Below are 19,270 nucleotides of genomic sequence, written 5' to 3' on the forward strand. Positions count from 1 at the left end.
AGAAGCTCGATGTATGGGACAAAACTTTCAGAACTTTTTACATCACCCAATATTATTAATAAATAAAAACTATACAACCTATAACAGAAATGATATCTTTCCTTGATGTGTAGTGCAAATCTATGCAATAAAATAATTATTGATATATAATCATTTGTTTCTCAACAAGAAGCCCTATGTAAAGATTGAGCATTTTATGTAGGACAATAATTTATTTATCATATAGCAATGATTATATTTTCAAATTTTTATTTTAAAAATTAATAATAATAATAATAATTTATTGGCCAAACATTAATACATAAGAAAAAAAAAGTAAATTCTAACATAAAATAAAAAATGTATATTTAAAGTAAAGTAAATATTAATGAATAAATTCTACGATTCTAAATGATTTGAATATGTTAGACAATTAAATTATTTATAAAATTATGAAATAATATGTATTTTTTAATAAGTATTTATTCAAATAATTCAAATTAAATCAGTTACCATTTTATTTGGGCCCAAGTGGAAGATTATACTATAATACATAGATTTAGAAATATTTAAATATAATTTATATATTATAAATTTAATTAAATATTTACAATAAAAATGTCTGACTTATTCATGCTTAACTGGTATAATTAAACAGGGTCGTTGCTATTTTATATGTTAACCTTTATCTAATTTCTTACAGTTTTACACTTAATTCCAACTATTTGTCTCATTACTTGTATTCAATGGTAGTATAAATCGTGCAAACACCTGGTCTATTTAAATAGCTAAGAACGATAAGAGCCGAAGCAATGCATTTTAGCACAATCAGATCTAAACATAGCTTTAGCTAAATCTAATTAAACCTTTTTATTAAAAAAACAATTAAAAGATTCTAATCTTCCAAAGCCAGTCTTAAACAAACACGAAATAATTCGAGAATGTATTTGCATAATATACAATTTAGGAGACGCCCTTTGTGCAAGAATTAGGGAGAATCTTTAGTATCTAGCAAAGCCATCGTCCTTCCGCAGTACAACAAACACGTTGATACGCCTCTGCAGATTACATCCGGTAATTAAGAATTACTTTGAAGATATACAATTAAAAAAATATACAAAAATCTGAACGATATACAAAATACAAGCGTATTTTCGTTTCCCGAAATTTATTTATACATCTCGTAATTTAGAGCCAAGCACAGTGAAATCACAGTACGTATCTACTTTATACTTTCTAATCTTGTGCATAAAGAAAAAAAGGCTGGATTATATTTTTATAAATGGTTGCCTTTTTTTTGTCAGTACACGATAATTCGACATTTAACGTTTTCGTTTGATAAGCGTATTTTTCTCCCCTTCGAACAGTAAATTTGCCCGAATGCTCGTTTTATTGCTGATCGGGCATTGTTGTACAAAGTAATTTGCACAAATGAAAAGCGGAAAGATATGAATATTATCTTAATGTTACTTGTATTTAAATAGGTAGAAAATAGATACACAGTGGAAAAACGAATGCCTCAATTTCCGAACATAAATCCAAAAATTAATGAAAAAATCGGTATCCGCATTTCGCTTCTCAAACTACATTTCGGTTCACCAAGAGGTAAAGTATCAAGCAAGCATGTGAAATATACAGCGAGAGTAAATGACATTGAAAATTGGGTATCCGAACAATATTTCGGTTCTCAATAAGCACGGGGGGATATTCGATATATGAACATAATTTAAATTCTCATTGAAACTAAATTTCAGTTCTTCAACAGGTTAACTTCGAAATAAGCAAGTGAGATTTATAACGAGAGAAAACAACTCCTGGAACAACATTTCTGATCTCATACAGGTAAATAGCCAGAGAAGCACGTGAGATGTTCGTAAACTCGGTATCCGTACATAATTTCGCATGTGAAACAAGGGTGTAAGATGAACGCATGTGAAAACTCGGTATGCGAACATAATTTTGCTTCCAACACAAAATGCCGGTTCTTCAACCAGTAAATTGTCAAACAAGCACGTGAGATGTACGTAAAGTAAATATCTCCCATTTCTCAACAGTTCCATCAACTCTATTTCATACATACAAATAGAATTTAATTTGTTGTTTAATCCATTTAATGTGTTTATTTAATCAATGTTTGTGGTAATTGCACTAAAATTTGTTATTGTTAATATATTGTATTAAGTTTTATAAATTTTTATTGTTTATGTATACGATTTTATGTATAAATATATTTATTTATATTTATTTGGGAAAATTAGGGTTTTGTTGATCGAACAGTCTTTGGGAATAAATTATATTCGACAACTGTATTTTTTTCTTAATATTAATTATTGATTAAGTACGAAATAATTGCGTTCATTAATTTTAGGAAATTAATTAAGTTTGAAATATTGATCGTGTCAATGAAACCATTAATTTGCGCGACAAACAAGCAGATCGATACATCATACTTAATTGTATTGAATCAACTTCAAATTCAGGTTGATTTAGTTAATTTAATTGCGAATACTGCGCCCGGTTGAGTACAAAGGTAACAATAGTCAAGGGATTGAGCGGAGTGGAATATGTGCATCGATGAAATACCTTTCTATAATAATTAAGGAGAGTTTTCCTCATTTTCTCTTTCTCTTTCATTGTTTTTTTTTATTTATAGTTCGATTTTGACGACGCTCGTCCTGGTTCCTCGCCTCTGGATCATAAATTCCGTATCGGAATTGTTTAATTTGCGCATTTCTGCGTCCCTCTTTCGTGAACTTCTCACCATCATCGAGGAATCCCCGCGGCTCTTGTAGTAGAAGCTGTTCATTTCGTAGGACCTCTGACCGTCCGAGGAAGAGCAGCAATCGATGGCACGACGGAACTCCTTCCTGAATTTCCCTGCAACAAAATTGTCTGCTTTAACAATGGACCTCTCGGAAGTGACTCAAAGTGTAAATAAGCACGGACTTGAATGAATGAGTAATCGATTCTCGTTTTTTTTCTCCTCTTCGTTTTATTTTCGGTTCTTGCCCGGGAGGAAGTGGATTCTTTTTTTTTGTGTGAAGGGGAGAAGATGAATGCGACGAAACGGGAATTTTAAATACTAAAATCATGTTGGTGAATTAATTCGGGTGTGCATTGGAAGCGTTACGAAACTGGTCTCCAATTCCGGAACTGCTCGAGTGGATGACGCCTGTTCTTCTTGAGGGCGAGAGAAAAATGATGAAAGCGATTTATGACTACTCTGTTCCGACGCCCGTATCGCATTGAAATATTTGAATAACCCGTTAGAAAATATCTCTGATATAAACCTTTGTAACAAAAGTATTGTCGCGGATGGGCTATAACGTTTAACGTTCTGAACTTTTATAGCAAAGTATTTTCAACGTACAGCAGATTTATGTGAAAAGGGAGATGGCTTGTATCAATTAATAGGAATCACAAAATATATCAATGTTTTATTACATCCTAAAAATCTTAGAACTTGAGGAATTTTCAATAAATTTAGCTAAATATTCATATGTCTGAAAGATGGTTCATAATGTATTAACTTCAAAACTTTATTATATGTTATGAAGTAATCTTAAAATAGGTACCTTGTATACCTCAGCTAATCAGTTCAGCCAATATCACACACTGTATGAAACTGCATGAACGAAAGTCTCCATATATGATGTATTGTTTTGTCACATTTTTTACACTTATTAATAGGATATTTATTGAGAAAGTTCATTTTGTTTAGTATAATATTTTTTCTTGCGTCTTTACTTCTTTTTCCATTGACAAATATATTAAAGAAAAGTTATATACACAAACCGCAAAAAAATTTACTCTAAAGTTTTATTTACTGAAAATAATATTGTAATTTTAACAAAAGTTAAATATTAGTCTTAAATTATATTGTTACAAAAAATATTGCGTCCAATGTCCGATAATATGGTATAGATTAAGAAAAGATTAACGAAAGTAATAGAATTTTTTTTTATTTCTAAATAAGTTGTTGATATGTAATTAATAAACAAATCGCATGAAAATAGTTTGTCAAAAATAATTCACTAAAAAAATGACTAAAATTGTGTGGAATTGAAAGGAAGAAGTTGCAAATCAAATGTATTATTTTTATTGGTTGTGGAAGGTGGCAACAGTGTACACCATGCAGTTGTCGAGGAATCTTAGCTCGGAGGAGTTAAGCATGGCAAAGAACATTATTAGTTAAATAGTATTAGTTGAGTATAGTTCTAGTATAGAAGTGTGAGATATATAATATGTAGTAATAATCTTCGTTCTTCGAACGTAATGTTCAGAAAAAAATCTATGTTATATTTTTTATATTTTTAGGCCGTACATACAGTTAATTAGATCTAGAACAGATAGACCATATAACAATTTATTTTATATAAAGTATAAAATTAAATTAAACTCTAACTTAATTTTGATAATGTTTAGTCCCTTATAAGTATATTTTATAAAAAAAAATATAACTTGAAACTGTTAATTCTGCCATGAAAGGGTTCATTAAATATTAATTAAAATCAATGACCGGAGTATCAAAACTTGTTAATGTAAACTTTATAACTTTCCAATTACATTTCAACCATATTTTCCTTGCATATTGGTTAGTTATGCAAAACTAATTACGGAGCGACGTTATCGTATTGTTTGTGCTGTCTGTTAAAATTTTTATTATTTTCAATATTTATCGACAATTACTTTCAAGTACGTATAATTAAATTTTACTTACAATACATTTTTCCTTTTAATTAAATTATAGTTTTTTTTTAAGGATTCACTCTCAATAGTTTAAGTTTTATTTATATCAACTTATTAAAAAAAAATAATTAGTCAATGAAATTAAATATGTATATATATTAATAGAAATGTATAAACAAAATCGTTACTCTTTATTATTATAGTAGGGATATTTTTCTGTCAAAACCATTATACGAGCATCGTGTGATTTGTTTTCCTGATGCCAATATGAAAAGAAAAACAAATTTTGCTTATTATCTTTTATATTCAAGAAAATGTTTTTTTTTGGTGGATGCGCTGGTACTATTAATTTCAGTATGATGATAAAGTGAGCAATGCACATAAGTATGTACTAATTTCCTAAGTAGACGGATTTGTAGTGATTTATGATGCAATAAACTTAATAATAGCAACGTGGTTCGAATATACGCTATGATGCTTTACCAGATTCTACACAATAAGTCATATTCTCAATGAATTCTGTGAAAATCCAAACAAATATATGCATAACTTGCTTTAAAATATTATCACATAATCATAAAAAATCATATTTTATTCACTCAAATTTAAATACACTTAACTTCACATAGTCCGGCTTCAGTCAAATCTCTTTTTGTGCGGTCTTAAAAACCTCGATCGCTCAGGTATAAAACTGGAGTTAATTTATTAATAAAGGTATTAGATTCATATATGGATGTTAACTACATTTTGCTTTGTTAAGAAATATGATATGATAAAATGTTATTCTGTATATATCTATGAATTATAACTATAAATTAATACAACAAAATTAACTCAACAATTGAAAGAACTTGCAATATATAATATATATAATTTTAGTTTTCAAACCGGTTGTTTACTTGAAATTTGATATAATTCCAAATATTTTACAGAAAATTGTTTTTTTTTAAATCATTGAAGAAGTCGAAAGTAAATAAATGTTTTATTCTTTGATATATTTTATACGAATTTTTGTATTACATTTAAATTTTATTAGATAATTAATAATACATATATATATTTATTCGTGAATTATAAAAATGTATAAAGAAAATAATGCAAATGTGTACATGTGGTTTCTGTAGATTGAAGACCAATTCAAATGCAATCAGGCTTAATACACAATCAGAGTTAATTAAACCGTTTGGAAATTATTCAATATATAGCGACCTAATGATATGCATATTGACAAAAGAGCAATACTGTCAGTAATGAGTTATTGCAATTGTAGATCGTAATTGCTCATGGACATTAATAATTTTGTCGATTATCGCGGAATAAAACTACAATAATTAATTAATTAAAACAATTTAAGTACAAAAACATATATCTGTAACGAGACACAAGTATAATCAATTTTCTTCAACAAGCAATATGCATTAATATAAAAAATGTCCCTTTTCTTGATAATTATTGAGAAATTTCTAAATGAATTCCTGTGGGTTTGCTAAATATATTATTATTTGAAATTGTCTGTCTAGAAACGTATAAATATATAATTTGTTACACAAATATCTTCATTTTATAACAAAACATATTTTAAATGTCCATAGAATAATTGGGGTTCAAGTTTACTGTTAATTTGCAGCAGAATTATGACATAGATGTGAAGTTTAAATAATTATATAAGATTTTAAAAGATTTTTTAGGCAAACGTTAAGTTGCATTTGTGAGCTCCCTCAGTGCTCGCAGTAATAGGATCAACGTTCATGAATGTATAAACAGTCACTTAAATGAGGTTTACTATATGGACCTCCAGTCATGATGATGGGCAATGACTGTGTTAAGGACAGCTATAGATTCACAGAGAAAGAAAATTGTATAATCATAGTGCATCAATTACTACTGAAGTTAAGCCTATAACCAACCAACTAATTTATTAAAAAACGAAGAAAAGAATGGTAAAACTTCCATTGGGAAAGTTTACCAAAAAAAAACAAATGTCAACTGCTATAAGTTTTATTTAATGTTCACAAAAAAAACAAGAAGTACCTTTTTTATCATATAATGTTAGTTAGTAGTAGTAGTTAAAATGACTTTAAAAACCTTTTCTAATATTTCCATAATCCGTTCCAGATTCTTAGACTTATATAGGACAGGACGTATACAAAAGATTTTTTTTCATAATAAACGTAATACTAAAATTCTTAAATAAAAATAAATTAGATGAAATAAATAAAAAACAAACTTTATTTTCTCTTTCCTTACTTGGACCTATTTTGAAAAACATCAGCTTTGACGTTTACTAAATGTCTGTCTAATGAACTTTGCCTCTACCTTCTACTCAAATTAATCGATCAAGGACATAAGGCACACCACTTGACATAAGCAAATCGAATTCGAACTTTCTTCGTATACCAATTTTTGTTTCGGACTTATTCCAAAGTGGAATATACTCGGGTAAGTTTGTCGTTTAGAATATCATCTCAAGTCTGATACTTAAAAAATAATATTACAAACTAGTGTTTTTCCGCGTTTGTATGAAAACCTGTTTAATATGTTACTTATTTTTCTCATAATTTTAATTTTCATGCAAATACTGAAAAAATGTTTGTATACATATTTTAAGAAATAATAGCGATGTTGTCAAGAATTAGTGCTGTCAGTTGTGTAAGTGGAAACGCAATCAAGTCTCCTTTTAAAATTCACTGTATATTAAAATTATTTTAATAACAATACCTTATTAATTTTGTTGCGAAACATATATTTGGAACTGTAACATTATACCGTGCGACGACATTAAATATATTTATGTTTCATTAGTAACCAAATTATAGAGAGAATGAATGTTGTAATTAAAAATATAATAATTCAATCTCCGTCGTCTCGCCTTTCAGCTTTCCACCCCTTTATTACTCAACAAAATACAATATGTAAAACCGAAAAAAATATATATAAACACAATAAGAAGGTCGGGAATAATTAAAGAAGGTCATTAATTATTTAACACAATATTCTTTGCAAAAGACGCTAAAATTTTCATTTACTGAAAGTTGACTTTATTAATTAATAAATTTTATATTTTGTAGTATTCGTATTTTTATGAAAATTTATATCAAATTCAGCAATATTTTGTTTAAGAAACTTTTATAATTTTTGTTTTAAAAAAAGTCAAAACATGTAACATATTTATTTTGACAATGGTCTTTTCGCCCAATAAAATATTATTTTTAGTTAACTTATCCATTTTGTATAAAAATTAAAATGTAAAATTAATTTGCTTCAAAATTGATATTTTTTCCTATTGTTCAATTGAATTATTTTTACGTATAATTTATTTTAACAAATAATTTAGAATAATATATATTATTTTTTTATGTATGTTTATTGGATATTATATAATAATTTTGTATTTTCTTGGAAATATGAGTGTAAGAGCAAACAAGAATAACAGATTGCCGTGGAACAAAAGGTTATGAAGGTATTTGGACCAGCTAACACATTCCAAATATGAAATATTCCGTCGGGGAATTTCTGTAATGACACAGTTTCTTTCTCCCTCGGTCGTTCAGAAAACGTTACGAGCATTAATTTTCCATCAAATCGTAGCGCAGATTCCACCATTCCATTTTTTCGTTGTAAATCTTTGACTGCCGCTCATTTATTGATAGCATCTAATAACGAAGTACGTGTCTACAAACAAAGTTTTCATAAATAAATATACTCGGAGCGTTTCAATCGATGATCCATATGAAAGATTCTGGAAGGGTGCCGCGAGGTTTATAAGATGGAGATGACAGTTGACTGGTAATAAGGTATAAATTTCGAATGGGGCGGTTCGAATGCCTGTTACACGCTAGTCGATAAATTTTACATTTTAAATACTTCACGTCGACAGATGCTTCAAGATGTTACATTTCGCATCTTCAATAATTCAATTTGATGCACTGAGCCACCATTTATCTTTCATTTATGAGCTGAATACATTGTTTTTCCACGTATGAATAAGCGTTGGCTTAGACAATACAAATGTGACTTAATTAAAATAAATACACGAAAATATATTTCTACATTTTATAGAAAATGTTGCTGAACCGGAAACCCGGAACAAATTTCCAAAATATAGTCATAAAACTGGAAATTATCGTTCTATTTTCAAAATTGAAAATGGCACCAAAAAAATATTTAAAATGTGTAGAGAAAGATAAAAATATGTGTTAAAAATCATTAATTAATCTTAATATGGGTGAGCGATGGGAAGAAACAAATATTCTAACATTAGAATTAGAAGTTATCTCTCATTGGTCTCACTTGGACAACGGAGGGATAAACAAATTATGACTTTACTGAAATATCTACAGAATCTTTTTCTGGTTGTTCAAAATCAGCCATTATTTAATTTCTTGAATGTTTGATGAAAGGACTTCGATTTCAGAGGTAACGTTAATCGAAGTATAATTATAAATGTAATGCAAGTGAGTATACTTGAGTTGAATGATATATTTAACCCCTCGCACAATAGTTTAGTCCACAAATCCATATGATATTTAGGAAGTACCAACCTTCAGACGACGCCTGTCAAAATTCCATGGCAATCTTACGTTTAATTCAAAAGTTTCAGTGATGCTACTTTTGTAATTTTGTATTGTAAACGCAAACTACATGTAGTTACTTCAATTCATTCATTGATAAAGAACAAAATAATTTCGTATTGTCTTGTAAATATGAGTGTAAGGCATAACAAGAATAACAGATTGCCGTGGACCAAAAGAATTGAGTTGTGAAGTATTTAAAGGTATTGTGAGGTATATTAAAAGATTCTAATCAGAAACTTATAAAGAATATAAAAATAAATTTAAAAGAATTATAAAAAATTATAAAGAATAATTTTATATTTTCATACTTCAATTAAGAGTAATGTCATACAAGATAAATACTAGATTTTTCTATATGAAGAAATTATTATTGTTTTATATTGAGATTTTTGAAATATTATATGACTAAAGATACTCACCACTCATGAAGTTATAGATTAGCGGATTCACAGCGCTATTGGCATAACAAAGCCAATGCGACATCAAAGCAAAGGCTCTGTTCGTGTCCGTGTTTTTCAATTCGCTGGTCAATCTGCAAAAATCAAATAAATGGCAATCGTTAATATACCGCATATAAGTCCTTTGATAGTACAATATTAATAAAAAATAGTAATAGTAGGAAGCAGCAGTACAAATTGGAAATATTCTATGTATGGTACAGACAGAAGATATTCTCTGAAAAGTTTTAATCACCGGTTTTCCAGAATTTTAATTAAGTTCCCGACTCGACCATCAAAAACTTAATTAGCAAAAAAAGAAAACGATCTAATATAAATTTAAAAGAAACTAATTAGTAACATAAGTAGGATTATTTATAGTCAAATTTTGTATCCAATTGAAATAATTTCAAAATATTTTTTTTGTAAATATTTATAGTTTTTGCTATAAATATTATGTGTAAAAAGATTGGGTGTAGTATATAGAAAATAATAATTTACTGATAATATTTTACGAGTGATATCTCATCAATTTATTTATGGCTTTAGGGTCAAAGGCATTTGATTTATGGCATGTTATTTATTGGACTGTTTGATGACCACAAGCTCATAACTCGAATTCCATCAAAATATTTTCAATCGTACGATGAGATTTTTTTTATCGAAGCTTTAATGTGAATACATATTATACTGCTTGAAAAGTATAACGTCAAGTATAGGTAGGTATTCAGTAATAATTGAAAAGTTTTTTATAATATGATTTTGGTGTTATTTATTTAGCTTTTCATTATATTTCTTAAAGACATAAAAAGTTATACATCCGTTAACGTTACCTCTGATAGCGAAGCTTTGAACATAAGGCCTGCAATTTCAGTTTTATAGTGAAAGATTAAACCTTGTTAGCAACAAAGTTAAAGGAAATGAAGATAAAATTAAAGAATAACAAACTAAGTTTAAAAAAAATAAAAAACAAACTTTGCTTTGTTCAAATAAAGTTTTTCATTTTTATTACGAATGAATTTTTCCCTATTTTTTTCAAAGTATTTTTACCTTTGAAAACGATGTAATTTTAGGGAAAGCAAATTGTTCGTTAATCGAGGTATGACTATATTTAAGTGCACGTAGTTTTATATTGTGTTACTGTTAAAATAAAGTGTCAGTATTTAAAATAAGGATACACTTTTTGTATGTAGAAAAAATGCAGTCATGACTACTTAATATTTTACTTGTCAGGATAGTTTGGCAATTTGTACGAATATATTAGTTTTATTTATTTAGTTTATATTGTATAGTTAAAGCGCTGACAGGTGTAAATTCTGTAAATAGTTGTGATTTAATTTTATCAATTTATATAAAAATTATAAAACCGGACTATAGCGAATCCAAGAAAACTCACTACGCGAGGAATACCTGTTTTTTATTTCATAAAGATAAATACTTTTAAAAGTTAAATGCGCAGCACGTTAATAGTACGTAAACTATGAACTAAAACAACTCCTAGAAAATATTATTATATAGGAAATGCACAGTCTTGAGTTTAAAGTTAGTAACATTATAGGTGTAAATTACTGTGGAAGAGCCAAGCCGACGATGTGAAAATCGTGGGAAAATTCAGGATCACAAACTTATACGCAATTTATATAAGGAAAGTTGAGCGCGGTTTATTTAACTTAATTGATTACAAGATTAAATCGAGTTTTTGGCGAACGATTGGGGAGTAAAAAAAGAAGGGAAAAAAGTATATATCTCTGTAAATTTTCTTTGTTCTCGTTCTCTCTTCGTCGACTTATCCGCGTTTTTCTCTTTATGGGGAAAATCTCGAATCGCCTTCCATTTGACAGCGTTTAAACTTTATTTCAAGTCTGATTGATGAGACCTCGGAGCCGGAATCGATTACTGCTTAAAAATACCGACGTCAGTTTACTTCCATATCCATTTGTTTGCTACTTCCCTCGCCATGCTGCATCAATTATTTATGAATTTCATTCTTAATTTAAGTACTTCAATAAAAATGTATTATTAATGAAAAAGAAGTAAATATAAATTGTATTCATGATATGAAGTAAGATATTAACCTAAGAAAGACTATAGACATCGTTATTATATAACAAATTGTTAGGACATAGTAAAATATCCTTATTCTAGTTTTTCTAAAATTAAATTGTTTGTACATTAAAAATCTTCTAAATTAGTACATGGTAATATTACTAATATTTAAGACAAAATTTGATAAATATAATAAGTTTATTAACACTTTTGCGAAACATTTCTATGTTCGAACAACATACACATACACGCTTGGGTGCAGTTACTAGTGATTATATGGAGATTAAGTCACCTTACTTTTGAAAGCTAATAGCTACTTCTTAATCCTCCAATAATCGCGCGGCGTCTGTGACGCGCCAGTGGGTATAAACCAGTGATTCCCAAAGTGGTCTATATCGACCCCCAGGGGTCTATGATAGCCTACAAGGGGTATACGTCAGCGAAAAAAAATTTGGGGGTCCGTGAAATGAAAATGGGGGTCCACTATAGTGGATCTCAACATACACTGATAGTACCTATTTACTTACATTATACTATTTTATAATATAAAGACATATACATTATGTATAAAAGTACCTATGAAGTAAAATAATTATTATATATGTTTATAAAATTGTGTAAGTTGTAGGCATTCGCTTTGTGGTCGCAATACGTTTTGAACTTGTAAAAACCTGGAATAAGCGAAGAAAATTTTTAATTTCCTTTCCATCGTCATACCTAGTGGAAATAGGGTTCAGCGCTGTTACCAATCTCCTAACGAAAAAAAGAAACAGACTGGACATCATTAGCCTAGTAGATTTAAGATTAAACCTTACAAAATTGATACCAAATGTCGATAATTTATTATTAAAGCATCAGGTTCATCCTTCTCACTAAAAAAAATTACTTTTTGCTTAGTTTATTTTATGTTACGTATATTTTATATAACAGATACAAAATTTTATTTTGAGTAGTTTTAATTTAAATTAAATTAATAAATGTATAAAACTTAACTTGTGTTTTTACTTTAAGTTTTTAACACTAAACTTCACTACAGTTAGAAATTTACTAAAAATCAATATCAGGTAATTGGGGGGTCTACCCAAAACCGAAAAACATGGCAAGGGGTCTACGACACATACAAGTTTGGGAGCCTCTGGTATAAACCAACCATAACTTTTAAAGCTAGAAAGGTGAGGCAATCCCGACCTATGTACCTTTTTCATACTGAATGAAGATTTGAAAATGCACATCTCGGATTAACAGCAAAGTATTCTTAGCACGTGAAGATATTTTCTGAACATTTTATATAATAAACATGCTTAGAATAATGGCATATAAATAATGGCTTATTTATTTAAATTACTAACGAACTTTCTCAGACGCCACGCGATTAACTATATTACGGAATACCGCTCGAGTAACGGAGGTTTAAATCGATGATTGGTTTACGTACAATTCGGTTAGCAATTATCGTATTTGAATAGGTTGTGTAAAATAAAAAACTACATAAATCATCGCAAAGTGCTGTTGACCGTAGATATTTCCATCCTAATTTATGATAATTTTGTTTGGAAATAAATGTTTTTCATGTATACAGGATTCACCCTGCTTTTCCCTTTCTCATTATTAGTGTAGTATCGACCGATGAAACTTGGGAACTAAATTGTTGAACCCGTGGGAACAGATGTTCCGAGCGGGGAGCAAGTAATGTCTGCACTTGCTTTTCGTATGGCCAAAACGAAATCTATTTATTTTAACAAATCCACAAACACTTCAACGAAATTAATCTATTTCAATTTATATACCGACCGCAATAATGAAACGTTATTACTCCTTCATAATAGCAACATAGACCTTCTGTCTGTTCTAATTAAAGTCTCCATTACTTAAAATTATTATACATTTATAGCACACTTTAGATTCATTATTGCAAGTACCTATTTTTAAATAATCTGAATGAATAAATCATAATTTACAAATATTTGTTTCAATTAATTAAATAGTTTTAAGTTGGTCGGAATTTATCTCCATTTCGTTTTCATTAAACAGTTCTGGTATCAAATATATGTTGCGTAAATATATTAGACAAAATGCATTAAATAAATTTTCCAAAAATTAACATTTGTAGTAAATACATTTAGCAGAAAATAATTAGCAATTTTATTTAATCGCTCTAATTATGTAATAAGTATTATCAAATTTATACAGAAATATAATAAAATGTGTAAACTAAGAATTAATTTGAAAAAGCAAATATTAAGGGTAAACAAAATTTACTTGGAAAACATACCAAGAGCGATAAGAAAACAGCAACATTTTGTAACACAACATAAAAAATGGCCAGACTGTTTGTTTTAAGCAATAAAGTCAGTTTAAAATGATGTTGGGCGACTAATAGCCGAATGGTTAAGTCGCCCTACACACGAACTAGTGGGCGCAGGTTCAAATCCTGGTCAAGCCCTTTGTGAGCCCTCTCGGTGCTTGCAGCAATAGAGCTATCGTTCATCACAGATGGACAGTGAAATGAATGAGGTTCAGCATATGGACCTCCGGCCAATTCGATGGACAATGACAGTGTTAAGGATAGCTGCAGATTGACAGTCAAAGGAAGTCATTTTTACATAAGTAAAAACTACTTGTGTCTTATTAATTTGTCCGTAGTAGTCACGTGTTAAAGCTTTTATCAATTGACCTTAATTTTATACAAATCTGGGGATTGAAATATACTAAATTTTAATTCAGCGAAATATAAATAATTTCTAAAAAAAAATGATTGAAAATGATCGTGTTTACCTCTTTATACAGTCAAGTTTCTTTTTATGCTGTTTAATTTTAAAGTGCTGGTTTCAAGTGGTGCGGAATATTAATGGAACCGCATTATGCAAGGTATTACTGTACTTAAAAAAACATAATTAGATCCCTGGTAATTTTTATAAAAGATTTAATTTAGTAATACAAAAATTATGTTTGCATGAAAATGAATATTATAAAACAATAAAACAAATTTGTAACTAAATTAAAACTACATAATTAATGCCTCCTCTCTTGTTTATACTGTTAATTAAAAATAATTCTGTACAAAATTTCCTCTCACTTTTGTAACGGTATTTATTCATATTATTTTTGGCAGCTGAAAAGCAGACATTAGCTGTGCGAAAAACGGCATATGGTTCGAATTTTATGGGTTTTGTCGATTCCGCAATATTTCGTGCTCCATTTTCGAACAGGTGGTATATTAACAGGACGAAATCAATCCTGCTATTATTATTTTTTTATTTCGTTTGATTTTTACCCACGGTTATTTTTTCGGCATCCGCCATTTTCCCAGCGGAAAGCTAAAAATATTTTCGAGTTAATCTGTAAAGTTGGCGCTTCGGTTTAATACATTTTTCATTGTTTCCGCCTCCCATTTTTCATCCACGTCCTTTATGGCGAGCCATAAAATTGCTTTATTGAAAGTAACTATATTTGGAAGTATTCATTTCGTGCATTTCGTTAGATGCAAAAATAACTGAACTTGTTCACAAATTCACATAACGAGATGTTTAATAATTCAGTGCACTACATAATTTTTGTTATTAGTATTTCCATACATACATTTGATCCCAATTTTTAAGAAGATTTATACAGCTATAGATTAGTTGAGATTTACTATAGTTCGGTTTAAAATTTTCATAACAAAATAAAAATTAATTCTAAAAAAAGTACACAAAAATGATCGGTTTTTCCCTTTATATAAAGTCTTTTTGTTCGGTTTATTTTTATGTGGTTTTAAAGTCTTCGATTAGTACGATTTCAAACAATTTGGGAAATTGGCATAACCGAATACCAATACTATGCGAGTATTTGTTATAGTCCGGTTTAAAAATTTCAAAGCAAACTAAGTTTCAATTAAGCAAAATAAAAATTAGTTTAAAAAAAAATAATGCACAAAAATTATCGGTTTTTACTTTATATAAAGTCTTTTTTCTACGGTTTTAAAGCCCGCGATTAGTACGGTTTCAAACAATTTTGGAAATTGACGGAACCAAATATCAGACTATATGAGGATTTACTATAATCCGGTTTAAAAATGTCTAAACAAATAAGATTCAATTGAACTAAATAAAAATTAATACTAAAAATAATAGTACACAAAAAAAGATAGGTTCTTCACTTTATACAAGTCCCTTTTTGTATGATTTATTTTTATGCGGTTTTAAAGTCCTCGATTAGTCCGAAATAATTTGGGAAATTGACGGAACCGAATATCACTACTATTGCATGATACTTTTACTGTAGTCCGGTTTAAAAATTTAAAACAAAATAAAAATTAACTCTTCTAAAACTAATTTTATTTAATTTATCAGCTTCTATATTTAATAATACTTTTTCATCATTTCCTATAATAAGGGAAAGTTGGTTTCAATAATTAAAAATAACAATAGGAAATATGATTTTTTTTGTAATATGATTTATCATTGCATTTTTTTCAACTACATTAGTGTTTATGAGAAAAACGTTTCGGTTTTCGAAAAGTTTTTCAAAACAAATTATGTACGATAATTTAATTTTAAATATACGAAGAAATTTCAAACAATATGTTAAATACTTAATAATTACTTAAATTAGGGAAATTAGTTTTTGAAATAATAGAATATTTCTGCGTAAAGAAATTCAATTTCAATATAATTACAAATAACTTAAATTGTAAAGAAATTAATATAATAGTGATATGAATATAATACATCTTTTTTGTTGTTTGTAATGGACTATTTTATAATCACTTTCTTTTCATTCTCGGATGTAAATTGGATATGTATTTGCGGTTTATATATATGATAATTGATACAATTTGCATTGCACTCTATATTTATTTAAATACGCAGATTAAGCGAGGGTGAATAAATGAAGGCAATTCACGGGGATACAATTTTCCCGAAATTCTATATAAAATATTTTAGGTAGAAATGATCAATTTCAATTTTAAACTCGACTATAATCAGTAATATTACAATGAGTACAAATTAATATTGTTTATTGAGTTAGCTTTATTTCCTTCTGAGATTTGATAGATCTCATTTTAGCTTACTTTATTATTATTATTATTTTATAAATCAATCTACCTACAAAGCAAAAATAAAGAAAAACTGATAATAAGCTCTACTTTTGAAGAAAATTGCGTGAACATTTTCGCAAAATTTAGTTTGTTTTTTTTTAATTTCCGTAAAGGCAAGAAAGCTGCTCAGGCTAACAAAGAACAAAGCTGTCAGAATTGGTTTAAAAATTACGTTCCGGATATATGTTTACTTAAAGATGACCAACGAGGTTGACGATGATCAAATCAAAGTTACAATTGAATCGGATGGATATTGGGGTTCCGCATGAATTGAGAGATAATCACTTAACACAACTAATCCATTTTTGTAATCATCTCTTTTTTGTAATGAATTATCACTGGTGATGCAAAATGTATACTCTACAAATACATCAATCGAAAACCACATCGAAAGCAATTCAAATTATAATTTTGTGGGATTATAAAAGTAATTGTATTTTGAGATCCAAGGAATCAAACGATCAATTTAGATATTTACTGAAACTGAAGCAATCAAAGAAAAAGGACAAATCAAAAACTCAAGGCAAGACCTCGCACAATTTTGGTAACTCTTGAAAAAGTATTGAAGCTTGATTTGGAAGTCACCAAAACTCCTGGAATGGTAAAACTTTCGCTGATGATGATTACGTGAAATTTCACAAAGTTATGTTGTTATATCGTTGTGAAGTCTTAGTGGAGTTTTTTTTAATTTTTAACTACTCGCGCTGATGTAAAAATACACCAATTTTCTAAAAAATCTAGGTTTGTTACTAGGGTTCTTATGAGTATAACTGGAATTCAAGACTACTCAAGAGAATTAACTAGAACTTGGGACTAGAACTTTGTATTACTTAAGCATCTTATTTTATAGTAAGGAATTAACATAGTGGGATTACAATATTTGGTATGGGAATATTTGTGCAATTGAACTTAACTTTCTCTAATTTTTATGTACATATTCGTAGTCATTAATAGAATTAGTGATTAAGAATAGACATTACATATTGATTAGTTGTAGAATCTTTCGATGGAAAAGTACCTAGTAGTTATAGAAATATATAACAAATATAAATATGGATTCATACAACAATGGAAAGAATAGTGGCCAAAACATAATAATAAATAATTTAATGACTTTAGCCTTTTGGTTTTAATAGAAACAGTTAAGATTTGTAAATAAATCAAAATTTTAGATATATTTTTTATAAAATATATAGGTTGGAAAGACTAAGATCGATAATTCTTTGGCTAGATTTATCTCCATTCTTTATATGTTTTTTACAATTATAATAATGTAAATAAACAATTTACATATTTTTATTATATATAATAATGCAAAATAAAGCAGTTCTACGAATTAAATAATATTATATGAAAATTAATTATAAAATGTGATTGCAACAAAATATAAGATATGAAACGTCTGAGTAGACTAATATCTGTAATATTTCACTTTGTAATTACATAAAAGTACTTTAATTATTAAAAATAACATAAAATAATTAATGCATCTAACACCATGTTATTTATTTCCGTATACGGTATTACTAAAATATATAGCATAAAAAGCCTAATAGTTTTCATGGTTTAAAGCTGTCGTGCAATATTTCATGAAAATGACATCTGGTCTTGTCATAAATCAGACTTATATATATTTACTTTTGCATTACTTTGTAAAAGTAAACGCGCAATTTTCGTTACATTGTGATACTATAAATACTGGCGCCGTACATCAATAGCCCAGGTGTGAAATTTCACATAAAATTTGATAATGCCATCGTTATTTATTTTTATGTCCTATTTTTCAGTTGCATTATATTAAATCATTTTAAATAACATTATTTCCTTCAAGATAAAAGTTATATTTACAATTCGATCAATATTCAATGTAAAAAATAAATAAATATTGAAAAGTTTTATTTTTTATGGTGAAAATAATCTTTAGTTATGAATAAGTGTTATTCTTAAGCCATCAGTGTTAAATGCACATTTGAAAATGTAATTTCACTTTGTATTGTTTTCACTATTAGGTTTTTTTTATTTAATTTACGAAACAGTTATAATAAAAATATTTGCTTTAATGCAATAATAGATTAAATTAATCGTTAATTTAAAAAATCGAAATCATTGGTAGGGCAATTTAACTATTCGGTTATTAGTAATAAAATAAATGAAAATATTGTCATTTTTTAAGTAATACAAAATAGTATAAGTTTTTGAAACGAAAATAATAATTATATTTCTTTGACTTTTTTTGAATTTATATACATTTTCTTTTTTTATTTCCGTATATGTTTTTTTGTACGACTGATGCAATAAACATTGTTATTATTTAATTAAATTATAGTTTTTTCATTTTTTAAATAAATTATATATTAAGAAATAGATTAATCATAATCAAGACATGAGTAAGGGGATGAATGTTATAGAAAATGGTTATAAAAGGGATAGTAAGAGGATGAGTAAGGAAGAAAAACGTCGACTCG

General features: G+C 28.1%; 1 protein-coding gene across 1 annotated transcript in view; it reads right to left on the minus strand.

Annotated features, from left to right (window-relative positions):
* Nucleotides 1–2,336: 2,336 nt before the first annotated feature.
* LOC108565713 (orexin receptor type 2-like) overlaps nt 2,337–19,270 on the minus strand; it is an 84,923-nt gene continuing 67,989 nt past the window's right edge. The window contains exons 6-7 of the mRNA XM_017925302.1: nt 9,662–9,774; nt 2,337–2,856 (exon numbers count right to left, since the gene is read on the minus strand). Coding sequence (XP_017780791.1) covers nt 2,627–2,856; nt 9,662–9,774 — 343 coding nt within the window. The 3' untranslated portion in view covers nt 2,337–2,626. The remainder of the gene's footprint in view (nt 2,857–9,661; nt 9,775–19,270) is intronic.

This window comes from Nicrophorus vespilloides, unplaced genomic scaffold, assembly GCF_001412225.1.
Source record: "Nicrophorus vespilloides isolate i.1.1-1 unplaced genomic scaffold, Nicve_v1.0, whole genome shotgun sequence".
Classification (NCBI taxonomy): Eukaryota; Metazoa; Arthropoda; class Insecta; order Coleoptera; family Silphidae; genus Nicrophorus; species Nicrophorus vespilloides.